This window comes from Canis lupus, chromosome 9 (genome assembly GCF_003254725.2).
Source record: "Canis lupus dingo isolate Sandy chromosome 9, ASM325472v2, whole genome shotgun sequence".
In the NCBI taxonomy this organism is placed as follows: Eukaryota; Metazoa; Chordata; class Mammalia; order Carnivora; family Canidae; genus Canis; species Canis lupus.
This window is the reverse complement of record NC_064251.1, coordinates 5,691,450-5,715,610: the sequence shown is the minus strand read 5'-3', so window position 1 is coordinate 5,715,610 and position 24,161 is coordinate 5,691,450. Positions and strand designations below refer to the sequence as shown.

Genomic DNA, 24,161 nt, shown 5'->3' with positions numbered 1-24,161 from the left:
CTGTAGCGTCCTGGGCATTGTTCTCCCACTTGGCCGCGGCCTGTACTTCCCTCCATCCCTGGGGTCCTGCCCTGTGCTCTAACCTGTGCTTTTCATTTCCTGCCCCACCAGGGTCCGGGTTCGCTACCAGAAGCGGCAGAAACTGCAGTTTGAAACCAAGCTGGGCATGAACTCCCCCTTCTGAGCCACTGGCCACTGTGGTCATATTTGCCCTGGCCCCAGGGCCACAGGCAGACCAGTTTCTGAGTCTGGGGAGTTGGTATCATGAATGTTTCTGGGTGTCCTCTTGTGCCCCATGGCATTGGAGGCCGGGCTCCACGTCAGACCCAGCTGTTGTCCGTACCACCAGGGCTTTCCCATGGAGGAGTTGGTGAGCCATGGCCTCAGCATCAGGACAGTCTGGTCTTGAATGTATGACCCAGTGTACTTAGTATAGGGGACCTTAGCCTCCTCCACCTGCAGGCTGTCCTCCTTTAGGGTCTCTTAACCCAGGGCCCTCTGTTGTGGGGTCTCCAAGTAGAGCCAAGAACCATGGGGCCCGGGCCTCAGTGGCAGCCACCGTGGTGGGTCCAGACAGACCACTGTTGATGATAGCAGTGGTAGTGCACCCTCCCTGCGCCCCACCTGTCCTCCTGGGAGAGGGGCCTGGAGGTGGTCAAGTACTTCCCTCCCTCCCTCTGTGGGGGAGCCTCACGCTCAGATCTGAAGATGAAGAAGCCCCCTGCCTTGCCCTGGAACCTCATCCTGTGCCTGCCTCCACGCTGGCCTTGAGCGTCAGTCTTGGGGCTATGGCCCAGGGCTCCTTTTGGCCCCTCACCCTATTTCTCCTGTGAGAATGTTTTTACTGGTGTATATTTTTTACTGGAAATGAGCCTTTTAGGAATGAATGTAGACTGGTTTGTATTAAAACTTGTAAATTGCTTAACAAATATCTGTGGCTGGTCCATGAGGCAGCCACTGAGGGGCCCACCCAAGGCTTCGGCTGGTGAGGGAGCCCCAAGGGGGAGGAGAGGGAAGAGCCCAAGCCTTGCTCCCTCCACACTGGCGGGAGCCCTCGGGTCCAGCTCGGGCAAGAACCCTGGGCTCAGAGGTCCGTGGCACAGATCCAAACACACAGCCCAGTCACGGGGAATGACACTTTTCATTGGGGTTAGTTGGGAGAAGAGGTTAATGGTTACAGAGCCGGGGCCTGGGCCAACCAGACTGGGCTCCAGCCCCGAGGCGAGCAGTGCACTCTTGCTGTGGTCCGAAGCCCCCTCCCCTGTGTCCTCTCAGGCGGTTATAGATAGAATAAATTCCATTTAAAATATATGCTTTTCTCTCTGCTTAAAAAATAACATTTACAAGTTGAAAAAGTTTGGACTTTGGGGAATCTGTTAATCCCACTGTCTCTGCTTGTGCCAGCTCTGTCTCACTGGGGAAGGGGGGGCAGGCCTGGGTACTGCCACCACCACAGAGAGCAGGCCCCTGGCCACTTATTTACATGTCCTGTGTACACTGTGCAGACCTGGTGAGACACCCAGCCTTCACCAGCCCCTCAATGTGTCGGACAGCACAGCAGGTGTCCACAGGCCCTTGGGGTGGGAGAGGGCAGAGGAAACACTGCAGGAGCCCTGCCCCCACCTTCCTGGGAAGGAAGCTCTTACCAGGGTCCCTGTCCATGGAGGAGGGGCTGTCTGGTCAGATTACACGCTGGGAGGGGGCTCTGCTGAGATAGCAGCTTCTGACAAGTCCCCTCAGCCTCCCATGGAACTGCCCTCCAGAGCTGCTGCGTGGACAGCCACAGGCTTGGAGTAGCAGGAGGGCCCGCACTCAGGCAGCAAGAGCTTCTGCGCTGGGGCAAAGGCGACAGACACTGCAGGTCACGATGGGCACTTCCGAAGGCCACCAGAAGCGCTCAATCTAGCATGGCATCCAGCTGGTCAGCCAGGGCATCAAACATGGTGCTGATGTCATCCAAAATGTGCTTGGCGGAGGTGCTGGGAGGGCTGCAGCGGGGGAAGGACCAGGTCTGATCAGAAACTGGCCTGCACCCCATGGGCTATGGGTGGGCTGGGGGCTGTTCTCAAACTCCTGGCTGATGCCAAGCACTCTGCGTGCATCTTACTTCTCAGCCTCCCGAGGCAGCAGGAGCTGCGGCCCCTCACGTGTACAGGGCTCAGGAGGAAGGGATGTGCTCCAGCTCACATGCCTCTATGGGCCAGCCACCAGGATTCCCCACAGGTCAGATCTGGGTGGTTTCAGAACCTGGGCTCTGGCCATTCCAGTAAGGGTCACCCCAGCCTAAGGATCTGTCTGGGCACCCTCCCCCCTGCTCCCGTCCCCTGCCAACATCCCAGGACCCCGGGGAAGAGGATCGAGGAAGAGCTGTTCCTCCACTGTAGCCCCTTCCCTCCCTGTACCCAGCACCCAGCGCCCCTCACCCCTCTCGCTCCTCAGCGCCAATGCTCTTCTCTGCGGCCCGTAATGCAGCTGCCAGGGAGGAGCTGGTCTGTTCCAGCCTCTGCTGGGCCCGGCCAGAGCCCACAGCCCCAGTGCTCTCTGGCCTTGGAGGAGGCACGGGGCGGGGGCCAAGCCGGGGAGCCAGCTTTGGGCCTGAAAATGCCAGCTGGGTGCAGGCCACAGACACAGGCTTGGGGGCTGTTCCTGCAGAGACAAAATGGTTGGCTGTGACTTGATGGGCCGGCCACAACCTTTGCAACAGTGCCCCCTCCCACAGGCCCTGCCTCATACCTGCACCTGGCACCTTGATGAGGGCAGCGGGGGAAGCTGGGGGCTCTGTCTCCCCGTGCCGCCAATCACCTGTTGAGCTTTCCAGAGCAGGCCCGGGGCAGGGGGGTGCAGAGGGCTGGGTTTGGGGGCTGGGAGAAAGGGGTGCTGGAGCTCCCTGAGTTGGAAGGCTGCTAGGGTCCAGCCGGGGAGGGCTGGGAGCAGCTGAGGAGGGCTCGCTGGGGGTCTGGGAGGGCAGGGGGGCAGAGGGGCTGGGCGTGGCACTGGCCACCCCGAAGGCCAGCAGGGCCGTCTGCAGAGGCTCTCTCTCCCGGCATTTGGGTCTCCGCTTGACAGTGTCTGACTCTGTGAGGTTGAAATCCAGGCCAGCGGGCACAGGCGCCTCCCGGGGAGGGGGGCCAGCTGGCTTCGGCCGCTGTTTGATGGTCAGGTTCCCCTCCTCTGCAAATGGGAGCCCCTCCCCTGAGCTGCCCCGAGATGGGGGCGTCCCCTCAGGCCCTGGCTCCTCCTCCTCTGTGTCCGACACGGGCCCTGCTGGCACAGGCGGGCTGGGGGGCTCCGAGGGTCCAGTTGGCTCACTCAGTGTTCGCCTTCGGGGCCCAGAGGCCCCCTCCTTAGGCCCCGGGCTTCCATCTAGCGAAGGCGCCTCTGTGGTGGGGCCAGAAACCGAACTGAGACGTTTAGGGGGTGGGGGTGGCGGGCCTTTGCGTCGGGCACGAAGGGCAAAGGACTGGCTGCGGGGAGCCCCTCGAGCTGGGGTCGGGCTAGGGCTGGTCCGCGCTAGGGCACTGCGTCCTGGTCGCCGGGTGAGGGTGGCATAGCTGCCCAAGGCACTGTCCGCTGGCCCCTCAGCCTCCCCCTCTGCTTCCCCCTCCGCAGGGCCCGGACGGCTCAGGCTGTGTGACCGGCGCTTGGGCCGGGGTGGGTCCGGAGGAGTGGCAGGAGGACCAGCCAAGTAGGAGAAGGCACGGGGTGCCCCGGGAGGTGGCCCCGGAGCTGGGCTAGAGGGTGAGGCCTGGGGATGCATAAAAACGTAAGGGGGAGGCCCTTGGCCAGGAGGTGGGGAACAAAGCTTAGAGGGTCGCTCCGTGCCCTCTGGAAGGTTTCTCTCCTGTGGGGTGCTGGAGTCTCCACCACTGGGCTGGGGGGCAGGCTGTTCCTGTGAGTGCCCGGACCCTCGTGAGCGTGCTCCAATGCTCTCCTGGCTGGGGGAGCGGGCGGGGGGCAAGGGGAGTGGCTCGGGGCCACCCCCAGCCATGGCTGCCTGTAGCTCTGGGCTTAGCTCGCTGCCCTGAAAGGTGAGGAGGCGTGGGCCGGTGGCAGCTGGACCATCCCCATTCTCCAGCCCCTCGATGGCCATGAGCTCCGGGCCTCTGGCTAGCCGGCGGCCGCCGCCTTCAACCGGGACCTCCCCCTGCAGGAGGCCCCGCCGCAGCTCGGCCAGCCGCTTCACTCCCAGCATCAGCTTCTTCTGATGACCTGAGAGGGGACGGGTAGAGGCCACAGGGTTAGCCAGGGCTGCAAAGGGCCACCCTAGCCCCTCCTGGACCCCGTTCTCCCTGCTGGGCTTGAACCCTGGGACGTCTTAGAGACCCTTGGAGGCACGTGGGGGCCCGGCCAGGAGGCCCCAGGGCAGTCCTCACCGAGCTTGTTGACTCCGATCTCCTGCAGCTCCTCCCAGGTGAGGTCGGCCACCAGCCCCATGGAGTCGTAGCCGCTGCTCACTAACTGCTTGTGGTACTGCGGCAGCCCTAGCGCACACAGCCACTCCCGCAGGTCCGCCTGGAAAAGGACCCCATGGGAGCTGGCTCCCTGGCCCGCTGCAGCCCCCAAGCCAGGATGGGCCCACATGGCCATGGCTGCGGGTGGGAGCCGGTGCCAGCCACCTGCTTACCGGGATATAGTTGGGCAGCCACTCAGCAATGCTGAGCTGAGCAATCTCTGAGGCGATTTTCTTCCTGTGCCCAGGCTTGGTCACCCCGATGGCCGTCAGGTCCTGCCACACAGACTCGTGCCATCAGGCCCCCTCCGGCGCCCACTGGGCCCTCCACTGCCCTCCTGCTGTGGCACCTACCTCAGGAGTCATACGGCTGATGGTTGGCACATCATAGCCAGCCTGCAGAAAGTGGGCGGTGTAGCCTTCCAGCTGGAACTCACTCAGCCAGTTATGAATGGCCTGAGCGTCCTGTGGCATAGGGGCAGAGGCTGAAGTTAACAGAGCCGTGTCTACTGAGGAAGAGCCGAGGCCGTGGCCCAGCCACCTGCTCCAGCCTCCCCTAGGGGCCTGGCCTGAGTCCATACTGGCACCCATCCCACACCACTGTGCCCCCTGAAGCCCACAGCCCACTTCCCAGTGGAGGTCACACCTTCCCCTCCAGCAGCTGCTCCGGCCTCACATCCTGGGTGAAGAGCTGTTCCCCAGAGCGGTAGTGAACCAGAGGGCGGTGGTTCAGGTTGTCTTTGGGAGGAAAAGAACTGGAATCAGGAGCGGCATGGTAGAGGGATGCCCACCCAGGTACCATTTATCCCCTTCCTACCTGCCAGGGGTAGTGGGTGCAATCCCAGCAGCACCTGATCCTCTCCCATGGAAGGCAGAGGCTAGAGACAGAGAAGGGTCTACTCAGCAGGTGGGGGGCTGACTGCAGGGTGTAGGGCTCTGTCCTGGTCCCAACACCCCCTCTCTCCTACCTGGGCGTTCTCAATAAGAAGGCCAGTGCCATGGCCATTGGTGCCCTCGGAACTCTGCCCGCTGCCGGCACTGCGGATGCTGCCCACGCTGCCCTCACTGCCCACACTATTCCTGTCACCTGCTGCAGGGGCACAAGCAAAGAAGTTTGAACCCCAGTTGGCCCTGCCAACAGCTGACTGGCAGCTTGCCAAGGCCAGATGCCCACCCTGGTGCCTGGCACTGCCCTCTGGGAGGATGTACCTGGGCTGTCTGGGCTGAGGCCCACCCGAGGAAGCTGGCCATAGGTTAAAGGGTGTAAGGGGTCATCGGCAGGGGGCTGTGGTGTCCGAGAGAAGCCTGGGCGCAGGGGGGTGGGAGCAGATGGGAGGCGAGGTGCGAGGACGCCCACCCGCTTGCTGACCACCTCCACGATGCCTGGGGGGAAGTAGCCCACACGGTCCGTGCCCCTCTGGCTCTCATGGATGTGGCCCTTCCAGCGGCCATCGGGATGCTGCTCAAGCACCTGTGGCAGATGGGGTGTTGGGGGGGGGTGACAATGAGAACAATCATTTCCTGCACCAAACAAGAGCAGCCAGCCAGCCCCCCAGCCACAGTCCAGCTCCTCCTCTTCCCACAGGAAGTTGATGCCCAAGAGCACCCAGAGCACTGCCCTTACTTGCCGGCGTCCGGCTCAGGCCCAACCCTCTCTGTGTGCCTCCAGGGCAAACAAGGGTCCCCGAATCAGCCTGGATTCAAATCCCAATGCTACTGCTTGCCATATGATCTCAGGCAAACCATTTTAATTTCTCTAAGACTCAATTTTGTCATTCTGGGAAGGAAATAGAAATAGCACCTTCCTTACCTGGATGGGGAGGAACTCAACGAGACAGTACACCTAAAGACCTTACACAGAGCCTGATCCACAGCAGGTGCCCACGTTAAGTGACAGCAATCACTGGTGCTAGCAAAGGGATGCCTGCACCAGGTCCTCACCGTGATGACATCCCCTGCCCGGACATTGAGAGCAGTGGGATCGTGGAGGTTCCAGAAATCCTTGAGCGCTCGCACCTTCAGGATCCCTGAGGCCTCTGAGAGAAGATGCAGTGTAGGCGTCCACTGAGGGTCCTTAGGGTATCTTCCCACCTGTCCGGTCCCATCCACAACCCTCCCCCAGGATCCCGTTGCAGCGGTCCCCTGACTAGCGCTGGGTTCAAGAAGGTGACATCTTGCTCCTGGGACCTTGCTCCTGCTCCCCTTCCTAGTACGCACCAGAGAAGCTCTGGATCCTACCCTGGGCTGGGTCTTCTCTCACATGCACTCACCCCGCAGTAACTGCTTGATTTCTCGGCTGGCCTGGGAGGTGGTGAACTGATTCACGATGTCCAGTGCTGTCTGGTTATACGTGTTCCGAATGTTCACGTCCACTCCGCCCTGGGTGCACAGTGCAGTGTAAGCGTGCACGAAACACTGTGCTTGCCACTTCCCCCAATCCTCACGGCTGCCCAGGAGGAGAATGGTTCCTACTATTTTTACGTTTTATAGATGAAGGAATGGAAGCTCAGAGATAGGATCGTGGAGGTGCTCAAGGTCATTCAGCTGGTGAGAGGCAGAGCTGGGGGCCTGAACCAGGTGGGTCTGCTCTCCGCCCACCCAAACACCATGTTGTGGCATGCTTCCACAGCGGCTCTAGGCCATGGCACCCAGGGGAGCTCCGCACACGTGTGCAGGGTGGCCAGGCACCCACACCCACCTCCAGGAGCAGCCGTACCACCTCCGTCTTGCCGTACAGTGCGGCTTCGTGGAGCGCCGTGCCGGTCTTAGTCTGCCGGTTGATCTCGATCCCCGCTCTAAGGAGCTGTCTGTGGGCGTGGGGGGCAAGTCACAGGCATGGGGGTGGGGGCAGGAAAGGAAGCAGATTGCTGGGGGCTGGGAGAATGATCCAGAGCAAGGGTGAAGAGGGCAGCAGGGCAGGGAGCCGAGGGGGACAGCACTCATTCCGCAGGAAGGGGATGAGGAAGTGGTGGGGGGGCACCCAGTGGGTACCTGATGACCTCTCTGTGGCCATTCTTGGCAGCCAAGTGCAGGGGTGTGGTGTAGTTGGGGTCACACGGGTCCTTGGCCTCACCCTCCAGCAGCGCCACACACAAGTGACTGTTCAGTAGCAGCTGGGCCACCTATAGCAAGCGGCACCCAGTAGGGCTTCCTCCTGAGACGCCCCCCTCACCCCACAGGTGCCCAGGACCTAGTACCCAAGGGCTGCAGGCCTCACCTTGAGCCGCCCAAACTCACAGGCCAGATCCAGGGGTGTCTTCTTTGCCTTGTTGACCAGGCATGGGTTGGACTGATGCTGGAGGAGCATTTCTGACTGGGGTGGAGGCAGCTGAGTGAGGAGTCTGGCCTGGCCAGCCTCCCCGCCCCCTCCACTGCTCCAGAGCCCCTTGCGGGCAGGTAGGCAGGTTCACGTACCACTTCATAGTGTCCATACTGGGCAGCCAGATGCAGTGGGATCTGCCCATCCAGCGAGGCGGCGTTGACAGCTGCAGAGGCGCGCAGCAGCAGCCTCACTGGCTCCAGCCGGCCCTGCCAGGCTGCGTAGTGCAGCGGGCGCATGCCTGCAGGAGGGAAGCGGATCTGAGGAGGTCCTGGGCTGCTATGGGGTCAGGGGAGGGAGCTCAGCAGAGTCCAGAGCCACCCCAGCTGGAGGGGGAGACAGACCCAAGGGGAGTGATGCTGGTTTGGTCAGAGAAATGTCTGGTTCATGAGGCTGAAGTCAAAATCCCATCTGGCCCACCAGAGGTGATCTGGGGGGATCTCACGACAGGAAGGTAACCTGAGCCTCCTCATCTGGGTAACGGGGTATTAGAACCACTCACCACCCCAGAAGGCTGTGAAGATTAAAGAGGTAAAGGATCCGCAAGCCAGAGAAACTACACCAACCCATGTTAGCATTGCTGGGATGTCACAGGAGCAAACTGTGACCACAGGGTGTGGCCAGGGGACACACTGGGGTCTCACCATTGCTGTCCTTGATGTCAACAGTGGCCTGAGCCTCCAGCAGCAAGGCTATGAGCTCCAGGCTGCCCCCCAAGGCAGCATGATGGAGAGCAGAGAATCTGGTGTGGGGGACACAAAGTAGGGGTGTTGAGTGAGCAGTCCCCCACCCCCCAAATCCTGGTCGTCCACACCAGACTCATCCTGGAGGCTGGCAGGGCTGAGTGACTTGCCCACTGTGCCCTCGCCCCCCCACCCTGCCAGCCCTGCCGTGGGAGCGCAGAGCAGCCGGGCTACGGCATGAAAGGGCTCAGTGTCTGGGCTGAGAGGCCTGTTTGTCTGGCCTCCCCCCCCAGCCAGCCCAGGGGAGGGGGCCGTGGGAGCAGGAGCCCGAGGGCTCCTACCCTCTGGGGAGAAAAGGGGGCCTAGCAGGAATCTGACCCAGGAGGCCCCTCAGAGAGGCACTAGGGCTCCCTCCCCTCACTTGAGGATAGCGCCACAGGCAGGAGGATGGGCAGGAACCAGAGCTCTCAGCAAACATAATTCAAGGGCCAAGTTTGACAGGGGAAGGGACTCTAGGGCCCAGGTCTTTCCCCTTACCCCTCCCCCACCCCACAGCTCTGGAGAGGGATGCGGGCTCACACTCACCCATCAGCATCCTGATAGTTGACGTTGAGTCTCTTCGTGGAGCCGAGGAGCTCTGGGGGGATCAGAGCAGAAGGCATCAGGATACCCTAGAATGATCTGTCCTTACCTGCATCCCAATCACTTTTCCCTTCCGCTGCTGAATCCGGCTGACCTCTTGGTGTGCAAGAAAGCACCTGCCCCATGGCCCTTCGGCTGTCCTGTCCCTATGGCTCCCCACTGGCCCACAGGCTCATCAGCTTGAGAGTGCCCAGTACAGGGAGTAGCCGCACCAGGGGCCTGGCTTCCCTGGGTCCCCAGCTTGTTTATAGAGCCAGAGGGGGCGGGAAAGGGGGGTACTGGCATGCCATGCCCTCAACAGACAGGCCCACGAGCGCATGGTTAGCATTCCTGCCTGAGCAGGCCAAGGAGAGTCTCATTGTCCCACTGGGCCAAGGGAGCTGGGAGAGAAAGGAGAGGGCCACTGGACGCTGGAGGTAGCAGGGCAGATGCTGGGGCTGGACTCAAGCTTGGGGACATCCCTGAGTGGAGCGGGGTGAAGAAGGTGGCATCAGACAGACCTGCACTGGGCCCGGCTCTGCCATGTACTGGCTTGTGTGATCCTGAGCAAGTCACTTAACCTGTCAGGGTTAGTGTCCTCATCTGTAAAATGGGCCAATCACAGATCCTGCTCACCAGAGTTGTAAGGATTATGCCTGACTCTTGTCGGCACACCACAGAGGGGGGCCGTGGCCGTCACCCTTCAGAGCTCCTTACGCCTTAGCTGTTACTGTCCACATGCTGTCCTCTGGCAAAACTGGTACAGTCCCCCACTGGCTCCTGTCAGGGGAGTAACTGCTGATTCTGCACCCACAGGCTCCCAGCAGAGATGTCCATGCCCCAGCAGAGGGCTCTCTGCTGGGTGGTGGCCAAAGGAGCCAGGGGCATGGGCAGGACACTGGTTGGTCCCCATCGGGGAGGGCGATAGGATTCAGGCAGGAGTGCTCCATGCACCGGCCAGGGCACAGGAGGGGACAGTCTTTGATGAGCATTGGGAGAGGAAGGGGAATGTCTGTCACAGGCGGGCCCCTGCCTCCTGCTGGAACCCACCCCTGCTGGGAAGGAGGCCTGGCTCAACCCAGGCTGGGCAGGGTGCCAAGCATGCTGGTCTAGGCCTGCCCTCCGGGCCCTGGTGGGCCCCTGAATACCCCAGCAAGACAGGGCCTCATTCCAACAGGGAGGGATCAACACGGTAGTGAGGAGCACGGGATGGGGAGAGAGGGGACGGCCACGTTTAGGGCTAAGCCAAATCACACTATACGCTATGCAGAAAAGGTAAATACAGAGCTGGGCAGTGACAGAAGGGGTGAGCGGGTGGAGGCCGCTGGAAAAAAACCAGAGGCCTCCCAGCCTTCCTCTGGCCTCCTTGGAAAGTCCTTGTCAGAGAGAGTCACTCAGGGCACTGCAAAGGAGAGGGGCTTTAGGAGCAGGAAGTGTGTGGTTCAAATGCTCCCCCTTACTGGCCGCACGACCTTGGCCAGCCAGTCACTGAAGATGACGAGGTTGGCGGGGAGGAGACACAGAAAAGTCCCTCCACCTGCTGCTGGCCTGGACAGCCCAGGATGGAGTAGCCCAGTAGTGAGATACAGTCCCTCCGGGGAGTGGCAGGACAATGTGACAGGAGGGATAGACAGGAACAGGGGCAGGGCCAGGCTGGGTGGCTCTGTTCTTTCCAGAACAATGGCCGGAAAGGCTGTGGGGGGAGGCTCCGAGTGACTGGGCTAGGGACCTTGGCTGGAGGGCGGAGGGTCCTGGTTCCTGGCAGTGGCTCCAGGCACTTCCCCTGCAGTGCAACCTTCTTCCCGGCCTGGCTCTGGGGGTGGAAGGGTCGCTCCTGATTTAGGCTCAGGCAGAGGATGTGAGCTCATTGGGCCACCCTCAGCCCACTCCATTTCCTCCCGCCAGAGAAGGAGACAGCTCAGAAAAGGGAGTAGGGGAGCGAGGGAGGGCAGGGCAGGGGCACCTTCTTCTCCCAGCCACCTGCTCCATCAAGAGGACCTGGGTGGGCAGGGAATGCCAACCCCCCAGTGACCAGACAGCAAATAGAAGCCAAAGAGACAGCATCTCCCAGTGGCCAACCAGAAGGCTCTAGCTCTAGCTCTCAAGGGGGAGCCCTGACACCTCCCTTTCTGTCAGTTTCCTTCGCCCTTCTGGGATATGGGGCAGGAGTTCCCGGCCTCCCTTCTGAGACTGCTTTAGAGGCACCTGGACAACTTTCTGATTTGCGGTCTCCAGATCTCTGTGATGCTTCTCATTCTGAGGGAGAACAGGGAGCCTGCACTTTCAGAACAATCACTAGGTAATTCTGAGGAGCAGGAGCAGAGGGGAGAGGACAGGGACTTGACTGATCTGCCACAAAATGGCTGTGTGACCTTGGGCAAATCACTAATCCTCTCTGAGTGTCAGTTTTCTTATCTGTAAAGAAGATATAGAAATACCCATCTCACAGGGAATTGAGCGCTTAGAATATTTCATAACCTACAGGTTCCTGAAATGTCGCCTTGTGAGTCTCCTTCTTGCACCAGCTTTCCCAGCTTCTCAGAGGATTGGGAGGGGAGGCTCAGTGCCAGGGCCTCACAAGGAGTCCCAGGACTCTGTCACTCTGTGCCCGTGCCTACATACTGCCTATACAATGTACAAGTCCCCTCTGGGGCTGAGGGAAGGGATCTCTTCCCCCACAGACATTTCCCCTGGGGCACAGGGCACCTTCCCAGAGCCTAGGAGCCTGGCTGTGAGGTTCCCACCACTGGCCTCTCGACCCCACCCCACTTGCCCTCCTGAGGGCCTAACTTCGAGGCCCCAGGCCGTGAGGCCAACAGCAGCTCCACCAAAGCCCTACTGGGCAGGTCGCCAAAAACAACACAGAGGTGAGGGGGAGGAGGGGGAGGGGCTCCCACTCTTGGGCCTCCAGGGCACTCCGGGACCTCCTTGGCACCTTCCTCCCACTGTGCTCACCTGGTATCCACTTCCCCAGGGCACAGAGATCACACTACCTGTGCTCCCCAGCCCCCCTGGCCCAGTTCCATCTCCCCATACCCTGGGTCTCCTGCCCTAGTGTGCAAGTGGGTGCACACCCACTTGCACAACTCCCAGGCCCTTCAAATTCAACCTTCTGGCACCCCCAAACTCCCAGGTGTGGGTGAGGATAATTAGATGCCTTCATGTTGTCTGGGGCGGGGGGGGGGGGGGGGTGCCCGCTGGCTGTGCATAGGACTAAGGTATGTCTTGGGGCTAGAGCCCCAGCACTCTGAGGGAAATCCTCCCTCCCTAGCCCCAGTCTGGTGGCAGGAGCTACCTCCTGCCCCTGCTGGTCTAGAAATTCCGGGGACAGGTCCAGGGTCTCCTGGGATAGAGCTGAGACAGCTTGCCCTGAAACCCAGAGATCCACTCTCCTTGGCGGGGGGGGGGGGGGGGGGGGGGGGGGAGTCTCACCACAGAGGTACCCAAGAGATGGGGTTCAGGTATGGCCACCCATGCATAGAGCCCCCACAAGTCTGTCAAGACTAGAGACCCAGGCTTTGGAGAGACCTCTAGAAAGTTAGCTTTGGCCACAGCCCTCCCAGGGCACACAGGCAGCAAAGTCAAGGGGAAGGGGCTTTAGCAAGTGCTGAGAAAGCAATGAGCTTTGCTTTAAGCAGTAGATCCCTCTTTTCTGAGGTGATCTTACAGGCATCCCCATTAAGGCAACATAAATGCAGAAATGCTCTTGTTGAATCGGGGGATGGGGTTGGAACTCCAGCTAGTCAGTCTTTCCCAGCCCACTGCCAGAAAACTCGTGCCTCCAAAGAAGACATCAGAAAAACCACCTGCTAAAGGCAACTCCAATGAGGCCAAGAATTTTGGTCTATTTTATTCACTGCTGCCACATAATGGCCCAGCGCCTAGAACAAACTGGCACACAGTAGGCACTCAAACAAACTTGAATGAATGCATTTCAACCCATTCACTCTATAGGTGAGGAAACTGAGGTCCACAGAGATTACATGATTTGCCTAACAATACACAGCAAGGGATGACCCAGCTCCCTCTATGGCTCTCCCACAGTCACTCCTTAGAGAACAGAACAGTCCTCCCACCCCAAGACCCCAAATCAAAGACCCATAAGCCTCTCTCCGCAGCCTGAGCACTCAGGGCAGGATCTCTGCTAGACAGTCACCCCACCAAGCACTCACTTGTCTTTGCGGCCTTGACCTTAGCCACAAGTTTCTGCACACCAGTCACATCTCCGTTCTTGACGGCGAGGATCAGGTCCTGTTCACGACCCATTCCGGTCCCTGGGCTGGGCTCTGGGATCAGGAGTCCAGGGCAGAGGCAGGAAAACTTTAGGTCTAAGCCAAGGCGTCAGGGTGCCATGCCTTGGACCTTTGGAGGGCCAGGTGTCTCCTGGGGGAGCCTGTCTGGTGTCCCAGCAGGGGGCTTCTTGTTACGCACTGACGGGTACTCCCTCAAAATGTTTCATGAGCAGCCACCACAAGCAGGAAAACCGATCTCTGAGGGGGTGGAGGCCGTGTGGAAACCCGGACAGATAGCTGCTTGCCGCGTCTGACGGCCCAGGGATGGGCTGGGACTGGGCACGCCAATCTTCCCAGCGTGGCTCAGGAGCACCAATGCCCACCCAGAGAGCAGTCAGCATTCCCTCGGGCCTCGGGAAGCAGCAGTGGACAAGTCTCAGGGGTCTGGAAAAGGTGCAGTGCCTCTGCTGAAGGCTGGGCCAGGCCTGCAAGGGTCCCAAAAGCGGGGCTCAGAAGAGTAGGACAGGGCTTCCAGGGAGCCCCCAAACCACCCTAGCTGCCCTTCTGAGTCAAGGAAGGGCCAAGCCACTCAAAGCAGGGAGACAGCTGCCAGGCATGAGAGGAGTATTTGGGGGGAGGCGGTGACTTTCTGGGAGAGGGAGGCTGAGTCATGGAGGCCCCAGGGCACCTGGCAGCACCTCAACCTGAGGCAGGAGGGGCAGCTGGCAACAGGACACACTGGGGCAGGCTGGGCCCAGCAGCCTGTTCTCCACAGCCCGGGGCTCTGACACCCACAGACAACTGGTGGGCCAGGAGGTGAGGCCTGGAAGGGTCACTCCCTGTGGAAAGTACCTGCCCCCACACTCCTCCCAATCTAAGCTTTACTGTAATAGCTGGATGCCCTAGCCCCAGGCTCTTTACGAATTCAGAGGGTGGAGTGGGGAGCTTACAGCTCCCCATTTCTGGCGGGTGTCTGACTGCTGGACAGGGAGGCTTTATAGCACCTGTTGCTGACCCATCCTCACCCCTTGCGCGGGAGAGGAAAGCAGCTGGGCAGAGAGGAGACAAGAGCTGGGGGCACTGCTGAGAGACTGGGCTGCGTGGCCCCCCAAGCCTGAACCTGAGGCCCGGAGCCCCGACTTCGCTGCAGAAAAGCTTACGTCAGTTCTCAGTGGCCAGGAATTTGTTGCCCGAGCCCCGTGGCATGAGACCCATGCAGGCCTGGGGCCCCAGCTGGGGTCTCCTTACTCCCAGAACGTCCCAAGCCCGACACGGATGGGACTCCTGCTCTCGCCCGCAGCCAACACAGGAGGAGGACGCCCCCGGTAGTGCTTGGGGTCGGGCTGGCTCCCCCGCCCCCCGGAATGCCCGTCCAGCGCCGCGCAATCCCCCAACCCAGCCCAACCCAGGCCGACCCAGGGAACAAAGCGGCGGGAGCGACCGGGAGAGCCCAGCGCGGGCGGGACTGATGCGGGAGGACGGAACGGGGGCGCGAGAAGGACGGAAGGAGCAGAGAGACGAGGGCGCCCGCCGATCCCGAAAGAAAAGTTAGTTTGCGCCCGCCCTCAAAGGTGCTGACCCCCCGCGCAGGCCCCGCGGTCTCACCTTTCCCAGCCGCCCCGCCGGGGGTCTGGCTGGCCCTGCCCGGTCCCTGGCACTCTGGACGGTGGCTCCCACTGCCCCCCTTACCCCTTTCTCCTCCCTCTCCTCCTTTTCCAAGGCCGGCTCGGCGCCTCCCGCAGGAAATCCCGCCCCTCCCCCCTCCCTCCCGCCGGATCGCGAGCGGAGGGACCGTCCCGGCCTCGCAGTCGGGCTGTCAGTCAGCGCCCGCGGCCCCGCCCCTGCCCTGCCAGACCCCGCCCCCGCTGCGTCCGTCCGGACCGGGCACGCTGGCCGGGTCAGCGCATGCGCCCAGGTGAAACGGCGCGGTAGGGACCGGAGTGCGCGCCCAGCATCCCAGTGGCGGAGCGGCCGGGACCTGAGGCCCTGGAGTTCAGACCCAAGGGCGAGATGCCCTGTTGATGACTGAGTGGGAGAGAAGACGTGATGTGAAGGGGTCTGGAAGCCGAGACCTGGGGACCCCACTCGGGAAGCCCCCTTTCCTCTTCGCCCCTCGCCCCTCTTGGGACGCCCACAGTGACCTCCGCCCGCGGCCACAGGCGCCGACACCAGCCGCTGGTTGGAGCAATGGTGCCACCTAGCGGACCAGGTCGGAGCGGCCCACGGTGGCGGCGGCGGGGACCCCAGCCTCGAGGAGGTGCTGGTGACTGGCTGGAGTGGCGCTTCAGCACCATCGTGGGCCGGACAGCTCCTCCCGCCCCCGGCCCGCGAAACCCGGCTTCCGAGCCCCTAGGAAGGGACCCAGCGGAAGCCCCAGAGGACGTCTGAATCCACCCAGACCGTATCTGACACTCCCCGGTGGCCAGTCTGCGAAGCTGGAATGCGGGAACCCATGACTCTCCCTCCTCTAAACCCTCCCTCTTTCCTCCTTGTCCGGCCTGAGTGGTGAGGGCTAAGCGGCCCGGGGCTGCGGAGGGGACGGTCACGCATTTGAGTGTCCACACTACGCTCTGAGACGCCGGGCTCCTCGATTTTTACTAGAGAGGATCCCGGAGGACGGCTTGGGAGGAGAGGCGAGCTCCTACAAATCCAGACACCTGCAGTCTCTCTGCCCGCGGAATCGCGGCGCAAACTTGTTGGCAGGGCTTCGGCCGGCCAGGGAGTCGTGGAAAGCCGGCTGGTGGAGCCGGGGGCTCGTGGCGCGGCGGGAGGATCCGCGGGCGCTAGGGCCACGCGGAGCTCCGGCGGTGGGCGGGCCGGGGGCGGTGCGCGCGCAGCCGCAGACGGCGGCCCGATGGAGCCCGAGCTCGAGCCCGGCGCGGTGGAGGTTCCCGCCGGGCGCGTGCTCAGGTGCGGTCCGGCCCGCGGAGGCGCGGGGCCCGCGGAGAGGGCTTGGGGGGAGGGCGCGGGGACCCCGGACGCGCCCCAGGGCGCCGCGCTGACCCCGCGTCCCTTCCTTCCGCAGCGCCCGGGAGCTTCTCGCCGCCCGCTCGCGGTCCCAGAAGCTGCCTCAGCGCTCGCATGGGCCCAAGGACTTCCTCCCCGACGGCTCGGCCTCCCAGGCCGAGCGGCTGCGCGTGTGCCGCGAGGAGCTCTGGCAGCTGCTGGCGGAGGAGCGCGTGGAGCGCCTGTGAGGGGGCCGGGCCGGGCCGGGGCGGGGGCGGGGGCGGCCGGACCGCGGCCCCTGGGCGGGGGGACACTCAGACGGACCCTCTCCCCGCTCTTGGCCAGGGGCAGTTTGGTGGCTGCCGAGTGGAGGCCGGAAGAGGGCTTCGTGGAATTGAAGTCTCCAGCGGTAAGCGGCGGGGCGCAGGGAGGGGGACCCGCCTTCTCCGCCTTGCAGGCTCCTTGGTGACATTTGCTGTGGGTCCTGCACAGGGTAAATTCTGGCAGACCATGGGCTTCTCGGAACAGGGCCGCCAGCGGCTTCACCCCGAAGAGGCCTTGTATCTGCTGGAGTGTGTGAGTGGGGCCCCTGGAGCGTGAGGAAGGGTTGGGAGCAAGGACCTGAAAGGACGTGTTTTAATTGGAGAAAAATTCAAGAAGCTTGTAACCCGAATTCTACAACCGGAGACAAGAATACCGTGCAGAGAGCTGGGATTCCCTTCAAATGAGGGGGTGGTGCCCTCCTTTTGTGGTTGGCCACATTCTTGTTGTGACGCTGGAGATGGGGGGGGGGCGCCCCTATATCACTGCCTGGAAGTTGCTCCTTTAGTTGAGCCACTGCAGGAGGGAACACAAGCTGAGTGGTTGGCCTCACTTCCAGGGCTCTATCCAACTTTTCCACCAAGACCTGCCACTGTCTATTCAGGAGGCCTACCAGCTACTGCTGACTGAGGACGCTGTGACTTTTCTGCAGTACCAGGTATCTGCCACCCTCTCCCAGGAGAGGAGCCACCCATCCATTGAATCAGGTGCTAGACACCAGTGAGTACCAGTGAGGTGCCGGACGCAGAGCTGTGTGCCAGGACAAGACAGCCAAGGGCTCTGCTGACATGGTGCTTGCATCCTAGTGGTGGCAATTGGGAATAAGTGAGCACCAACTGAATGGTTGACTTCACAGAACTGAGGGCTGGGAAGAAAACAAAGCCGGGGAGGAGCATAAGGCTAGAGATATAAATGTGGACATCATGAGCACATGGATGGTGTTTAAAACCATAGGGCAGAGTAGAGGGTTGTGTCTGAGACCTGGAGCATTTCAGTTGTGAGGAGGTACGGGAGAAGATAAGGAGCCAGAAACAGGGACCAAGGAGCGTCTGACAACACTGGACAAAAACCAGGAGAGGTGGTATCACAGAGCCAAGAGAAGGAAGTTGTCAGCTGTGTTGAAGGCTGCTGAGAGATCAAACAGGATAGGGGCATTCCTGCTTACATCTCTCTGATGTGGGTATCAGAACACAAGGATGGACAGGTTCTTTACCAAAGACCACTCCTACCCTGCCTGTGTCTGGAGGTGTAGGGTGGAGTAGCACGGGCAGGGGGTGTGCTATCACCTTTTGCCACTTTCTTGTTCATGTTGTGGTCAGGAGCTTCACTCTCGACAGCTTTGGTATCATAGCATGCTAGCACCTGGTTCTTTTCCTGATTCATCATGTATCAGCTTTTCTGAGATTCTGCGTTTAAATCAAGAAACTGCTCAGTGTCATTTGTGCCCATAGTAAGGTGGGCAAGAGACAGGAATTCAGAAACAGGCCTTAGTTTGGAGAGGGTGTTTATAACAGAATATAGTCCAGCCAGTCCCAGGGCGTGGAACTGGGGTGTGTAGGAGGAGCGGGGGAGGGGGGTGCGTGTGGGGAGTGGCTCCTGTTTGGAGGGATTGTTTGGTATTTTCAAAGGTGGACCTCTGATCTTTACTTTTTCTCTTTGAGGTCTTCAGCCACCTGAAGAGACTGGGCTATGTGGTTCGACGATTCCAACCAGGGTAAATCCCGATCCCATTTTCCTCCCATTTGTTCCAGTCCTGGGACCTGGTAGACTAGCCCCAAATTGGAAAATGGCCTCTCGTTACCTGGAATCCTTCGCTGGAGCTGCAGCTTCCTGGGCATGGGCTGGGGGCCTTTGTTGGAAGTGCCCTATTGAGAGACACGTTGGGACAAGTCTCAGTCATTTCAGCTCATCCTGGGTTATCAAATTGAGCCCCATCTTCAGCCCATTCCCTCCACAGATAACAGTTGAGCACTTATAGCTCAGGACAGTGCACTGGCACATAGCTGTAGTGCCAGAACGATGCCTTAGTAGGTGTGTAAGCAGATTCGTAAGTGCATGCATGAATGAAGGGCCAAGTGAGGAATTAATAGTTGAGTAGGGTCTCACATTCCTTTTGCTAAGTTAGATGTTCTTTCCTTCTGGGGCCTCTAAAGATGATCACCTTAGTAGCCCAGCATTGCTAAGAGCCACAGAGACCATCAGCTAAAGAGTGGAAACTGGTATACTCTTTACTGTTTCCCAGCATGTCACGAAAGCTCTAGAACAGGTATGTCTTTTAGTTCCTAAAAGTGGGATATATACTCAGGAAATAGTCACAGAAGTGTACGTAAGTTCACCTGTGAGAATGTTCATTCATTCATTCAGTAATATTTGTTGATCCCTTACTGGGTGCCAGGCACTGTGCTCATTGCTGAGGAATAGCAAAGAGCAAAATCACTGCCCCTATAGAACGTGCATTTAGTGGGGAGCTTACACAAAACATCACTTTACAAAATTGGCAAACTTGAAAACATCCTGTGAGTTCAATGGGGAAGGGATGGTCACACAAATTAGAGTTTATCCCTTAGAGCAGCACTGTCCTGTAGAACTTTCTGCAGTGATAAGAACGTTCCAGGCCTCTGCTGTCCAATATATGTGGCTTGTGCAACTGTGAGACTGAATTTTTGTTTAATCTTAATGGGTTTAAATTTAACCTTAATAGCCCCTTCTGTTTAGTGGATACCATTTGGACAGTGCAGCCTTAGCATCGTAAGGGGCTATGTCCATAATATATTATTGAGAGTAAGAAAAGATTAAACCGTAGTATATTAGGACAATGTCTTTTCTTTTTTTAGATTTTATTTATTTGTGGGGGGGAGTGCAGGAATTTGGAAGGGAGTATAGAGGGAGAAGGAGAAGCAGACTCCCTGCTGAGCAGGGAGCCTGATGTGGGGTTTGATCCCAGGACCCTGGGATCATGACCTGAGCTGAAGGCAGATGCTTAACCGAATGAGCCACCCAGGTGCCCCAGTACAATGCCATTTTTGATAGAAAAAAAAAAAAATACGGAGACAGGATGTGTTTGTAAGAACCAAAAGTGTTATAGTGAGTATTTTTGTTTTTCTTATTTTCCAAGTGTCCGTTTCTCTTGATTTTTCTCACCCATGATTAATCATTTACTGCTGGCTGTGTGGGAGCCCCAGTTCCAGTAAATCTCTGTTCAAAGGGGCCACTGGTGAATCCCAGAGGCCTGGGCAGAGACATATGAGCAGGCAGGCCCCTGTGGTTGCCCCCATTTACCCTGCTTGCAGGTCTGCCCAGGGACTTAGCCCTTGGGTTTGGCTTTGACTCTGGCCCCCTAACTTATCCTCTGGGCCAGTCCCTCACAAATTCCCCCTGGGAACTCCAGGCTGAGGAGATGGTCTGTTGCCCACCCAATTCTCACTCCACAGTTCCATCCTGTCCCCTTATGAGAGACAGCTGAACTTGGATGGCAGTGCCCAGTGCCTAGAGGATCAGAATGGCAAAAGGAAGAGGAGGAGCTCCAGCTTTCGGTAATGCTCCCCACATGGCCACCCCCTGCCCCCTGGGAGTTCTGGGGAGCAGAGCTGTTGAGGGAGTGCTGGTTTGGGGACCTTGGAGAATTCATTGGCTTAAGAGCTGGGCTTGGGCAGCTCCCTTGTAGGATCCTGGAGGCAGTATAATATGTGTGGGACATGTGCACCTCAGCAATCAAGAGCAGACGTGCTGCATTTCCTCCTCACGTCCCTCAGGTCTATTAATAAGAAGGCCAAGGCCCTGGAGAATCCCCCACAGGGGGTGGATGAGACACCTGAGAGCCTGACAGCCTCCAGCCCACCTCCCTGCAACCAGAACAGCCGATGCCCAGAGGAGAAACCTCAGGAGTCAAGCCCTGTAAAGGGCCCAATGGGCCCATCTCAGCTTCTGGGAGCCCTGGAGCCCTGGCCTGGCCTGGCTAACGAGGGGGTGGGGTGCAGCCCGGAGAGTGGCAAAGTAGAGAACAGGGTCAAGGGGTTTTGTAAGCCACGCTGGAACTTTGAACAGATCTCCTTCCCCAACATGGCTTCAGATAGCCGCCACACCCTTCTGCTTGCCCCAGCCCCAGAGCTGCTCCCAGCCAATGTCGCTGGGCGGGAGACAGATGCTGAATCCTGGTGCCAGAAGCTGAACCAAAGGAAGGAGAAGCTCTCCAGGCGGGAACGGGAGCAACAAGCAGAGGCCCAGCGCTTCCGGGAGGATGTAAATTCAGATCCCGAGGTGCAGTGCTGCTCCAACTGGCAGGAGTACAAGCAGCTGCTGCAGAGGAGGTGTCTGCAGAAGAGCCAGAGCCGCCCCCCACACCTGTGGGAACAACCTGTCAGACCCTTGCTGAGTCCTGGCCAGGCAGACTCCCCAGGTACCCGCCCCCCTCACCCAGCCAAAGCCCCACAGGCTCCTAGCAGCTGAGGAATCAAAAGACTTTGAAAGGGGCATGGATTGGCCATAACCAATTGAGGCTTAAGAAAGATGGGGCAGAGAGAGCTATCCAGGGGAGTGGAACCCATAAGGAGTCTGTTCTCCTGGAAAGCAGCAAAAGGACCCATGTGGGAAGGCGTGGAAATGGCAAGTCAGTGTCCAGGGAGAGGCGAGGGGGAACGAAACTACAACTACATCCTTAAAATAATAAACAAGATACATGTGGATAGCTCTGCCACCGACTAGCTGTGGTCCCCTGTTCTCGCAGCTCTGTGAGAGGGGAGCAAGAGGTCATCTCCTGGCCAAATCAAAGGAAGGCTTACTGTATGCCCTGTGTGTTTAAGAATGGAACTAATAGGGCAAGATTGGTATTAACAGATTCAGGATTCTTTATAATCCTTATGAGAACACGGGAGATGTCACCATAAGTATACTCCAAATATTGCATGGGACGTACCTATAACTTTTTTTTTAATCTGCTAAGTCTGGCAACCCTAAACTAGATGGCAGGTTCAGAAACATCAGAGGAGTCTGCAGATGGTTGACTTCCCTCCCCAATACCTTATTTTCACTGTCCTTGCAGCCATAGCCCTTCAGCATATCTCTGTGCTGCAGACCACACACCTTGCTGATGGAGGTGCCCGGTGAGTTTCCAGGTAGTGCCTGTCTCCATAGTACCTTGGCTGCCAGCAGTTGGCAGCTGGGACTTGACTCCTGAAGTTGGGCATGAGCTGGGGGATCATTCCAGGGCCCTCAGCCTGGCTGAGTCTCATGTGTCTAGGGGAGAGGGAGGGATGAGAGGCAAGAGGTGGACTAAGCCTGAGGATTCTGAGGTAGGCAGCCAAACCTCCCCCTGCCCAAGTGGCACCTCACAGCAGGACCTCCATCCCTGTGGATGAGGCTGCTTCCTGGAACTGTGGGAGGGAAAGAGCGGGGCATGAAAGAAAAGGGAGAGGAGGAGAAAGATCCCTGTTTCTTAAAGTTTCTTCCTCTGTCCACAGGCTGCTGGAGAAGTCTGGGGGCTTGGAGATCAGCTTTGACATTTATCAGGCCGATGCTGTGGCCACATTCCGAAAGAATAACCCCGGCAAACCCTACGCCCGGATGTGCATTAGTGGGTACGAGACCAGTGACCCTACCCCCAGGCTGCTGCCAGTTCTTTTGTAAACCAAGTGGACCTCTCCTCCCCACCCCTAGCCAGTTTGCCAATCTGAGAGGAACCAGAGGTCCAGAGAGCTGTCATTGATGCAGGCCACACAGCCAGTCAGTACTATAGGAACCAGAGCATACCAAGTCCTAAGCCCTCATTTCTGGCATCTTGCGCAGTCTCTCTCCTGTGCCAATTTACTGCAGGGCTCACCCAGCAGAAGGGTTGGGAATCAGAGGGATTCACAGGCTATGAGTGGTAAGAACCTCACTCTTCCTAGCCCTGGTACTCAACCAAGGCTCTGGTCACTCTTGGAGAACTTACTAGAACCATGCAGTTTGCAGACAGGAGAGTCCAGAGGCCATTTGGGTTCTTGCACTCCCAACTCTTGTCTAATTCCCCCCTCCCTGGTAGCCTGAGAGGGCTGGGGTCTCAGAGCTTATGGGCGGCCTGTGCCTACCTCCCTGTCTAACTTTATCCCTGCAGATTTGATGAGCCAGTTCCAGACCTCTGTACCCTCAAGCGGCTGTCCTACCAGAGTGGGGATGTTCCTCTGATCTTTGCCCTGGTGGATCATGGAGACATCTCCTTCTACAGCTTCAGGGACTTCACGCTGCCCAGAGATCTGGAACACTAATGACACCGCTCTGGCAGGGCATGGGACCTGCTCGGGGGGACCTGGACTGTCTATTCTCAGGGACCATCTCAGCTGCCTCCTATACCCAGACTCACCTGTAGCTTCAGGGGCTAGTCTGGGCCTTGGCCCTGAGTGTCTGATGCTTGCAGGAGAACGAAGCCATGCCCCTCCCCTCCCCCCACCTGGCTTCCATAGTCCCAGGCCTGAGATTGCTGTCTTGCAGTGATACTTTGGAACTCAGGACTAGATTTCAGAGACCCAGCGGGGTGGGGCAGAAGAGAGGACTCTGTGCCTTTAATCGAGAGGGTGCCTGCTTCGTGCGATAAAGCCAAAGCCATTAAAAAATAGATCGCTCTAATGCTGTGGCTGGAGATGGTGCAAAACTCCCCGGCCCGGCCCGAGCCTCAGGCCACCACCCCTCAAGTCCCGATGTCCGTGGAGCAGGCTCCAGGCCCTCACCCCTCCTTTGCCAACCCGCAGACCGTGCTTTCTCTGGTGCGGGAGCTAGGTCCCCGCGAGGGCAAGAACGCGACCCCGCACTTTCCTCAGGCCCTGCGCCCAGGGGACAGGAAATCACAGACCTAATCAGCTTGGCTTTCTCAATGGTCGTCCACGGGGAGGAGGCTGGCGCTCCATCGGGCCTTCCCTGAACTTCCCCGCTTCGGGGTAGAAGGGCGGCGGAGAGGCGCCATGTCGGTGTGGCTTGAACGCTAGCGGCTTCGGAGCGCGCCATTCGCACCCCTGGCCTCCGCGCCTCCTCCGCTCCCGCCTCTCGTCGCTCCACCTCGCTCCGCAGTTGTGCTAAAAACTGGTCACCGTTGTCCTTTGGGGCCTCGGGCGCCTTCTTGACTCCGCAGCAACTCGGCGGACTGGGGTCCGGGCTCGGGGCCCGCCCCGAGGGGAGGCGCCTGGCGGCAACGCCCCCGTCCCCAAGCCACCTCGCCGTGGGGTCCCGAAACCGGGCCCAGTGGCCGCCGGTCACCCGCTCTGATTGGGTTGTGCGTCTTCGGGAAGAGCAGGCCCGGCTACGTCCCTCCCTCGGCCGCTCGGGGCCGGCGGGGGGAGGGACGGCTCCCCTCCGCGGTCCGGCCTGGGAGGCGGGCCAGGCTGCCGCGCGTCCCAGGGACTATTTCCTCCCGGACGCGGCAGGACATTGGGCGCGGCGCGCCGTCCTGAGTCCAGGTGTGCTCAGGTGAGACAGGGGCGGGCCCTAAGCGCCTCGTGCATATTCAGGCGGCGCGGCCCCGCCCCCGCGCTCCCCGGGACCGCGGATTGGCCCGAGAGCGGCCGCCGCCCGCCCCCCGAGGGCGCCCTCGCTGCGCGCCCGCCCCGTCGGCTCCGAGCTGCGGG

The 24,161-nt window shown here is 59.7% G+C and overlaps 3 protein-coding genes across 24 annotated transcripts in view; 2 read left to right on the top strand and 1 right to left on the bottom strand.

Annotated features, from left to right (window-relative positions):
• TMEM94 (transmembrane protein 94) overlaps positions 1 to 1,309 on the top strand; it is a 35,769-nt gene extending 34,460 nt beyond the window's left edge. For all 19 annotated transcript variants that reach the window (XM_025467966.3, XM_025467965.3, XM_049114560.1 and 16 more), the window contains one exon: positions 112 to 1,309. In XM_025467966.3, coding sequence (XP_025323751.1) covers positions 112 to 184 — 73 coding nt within the window. In that variant the 3' untranslated portion in view covers positions 185 to 1,309. The remainder of the gene's footprint in view (positions 1 to 111) is intronic.
• Positions 884 to 23,978, bottom strand: CASKIN2 (CASK interacting protein 2). Of its 3 annotated transcripts, XM_025467978.3 has the most exons (21): positions 23,393 to 23,978; positions 18,374 to 18,437; positions 13,246 to 13,790; positions 9,038 to 9,089; positions 8,414 to 8,511; positions 7,865 to 8,010; positions 7,668 to 7,763; positions 7,442 to 7,572; positions 7,149 to 7,257; positions 6,721 to 6,829; positions 6,392 to 6,486; positions 5,660 to 5,921; positions 5,419 to 5,540; positions 5,268 to 5,328; positions 5,097 to 5,188; positions 4,805 to 4,915; positions 4,625 to 4,726; positions 4,374 to 4,512; positions 2,734 to 4,209; positions 2,424 to 2,646; positions 884 to 1,988 (listed from the first exon to the last, which is right to left on the bottom strand). In XM_025467978.3, exons 3-21 carry the CDS (start codon positions 13,337 to 13,339, stop codon positions 1,898 to 1,900), a joined length of 3,609 nt encoding a protein of 1,202 aa, XP_025323763.1. In that variant the 5' UTR covers positions 13,340 to 13,790; positions 18,374 to 18,437; positions 23,393 to 23,978; the 3' UTR covers positions 884 to 1,897. The 3 variants fall into 3 exon arrangements, with proteins under 3 accessions (XP_025323763.1, XP_025323762.1, XP_025323766.1); XM_025467977.3 differs by lacking the exons at positions 18,374 to 18,437; positions 23,393 to 23,978 and adding an exon at positions 14,911 to 15,051; XM_025467981.3 differs by lacking the exons at positions 18,374 to 18,437; positions 23,393 to 23,978 and adding an exon at positions 14,911 to 15,051 and having other exon boundaries at positions 13,246 to 13,359.
• TSEN54 (tRNA splicing endonuclease subunit 54) lies at positions 16,069 to 23,169 on the top strand. 2 transcript variants are annotated; one of them, XM_025467983.3, is made up of 11 exons: positions 16,069 to 16,215; positions 16,331 to 16,495; positions 16,597 to 16,660; positions 16,744 to 16,827; positions 17,132 to 17,230; positions 18,234 to 18,286; positions 20,004 to 20,105; positions 20,325 to 20,968; positions 21,611 to 21,671; positions 22,029 to 22,145; positions 22,661 to 23,169. In XM_025467983.3, exons 1-11 carry the CDS (start codon positions 16,160 to 16,162, stop codon positions 22,809 to 22,811), a joined length of 1,596 nt encoding a protein of 531 aa, XP_025323768.1. In that variant the 5' UTR covers positions 16,069 to 16,159; the 3' UTR covers positions 22,812 to 23,169. The 2 variants fall into 2 exon arrangements, with proteins under 2 accessions (XP_025323768.1, XP_025323767.1); XM_025467982.3 differs by having other exon boundaries at positions 20,226 to 20,968.
• Positions 23,979 to 24,161: the final 183 nt, after the last annotated feature.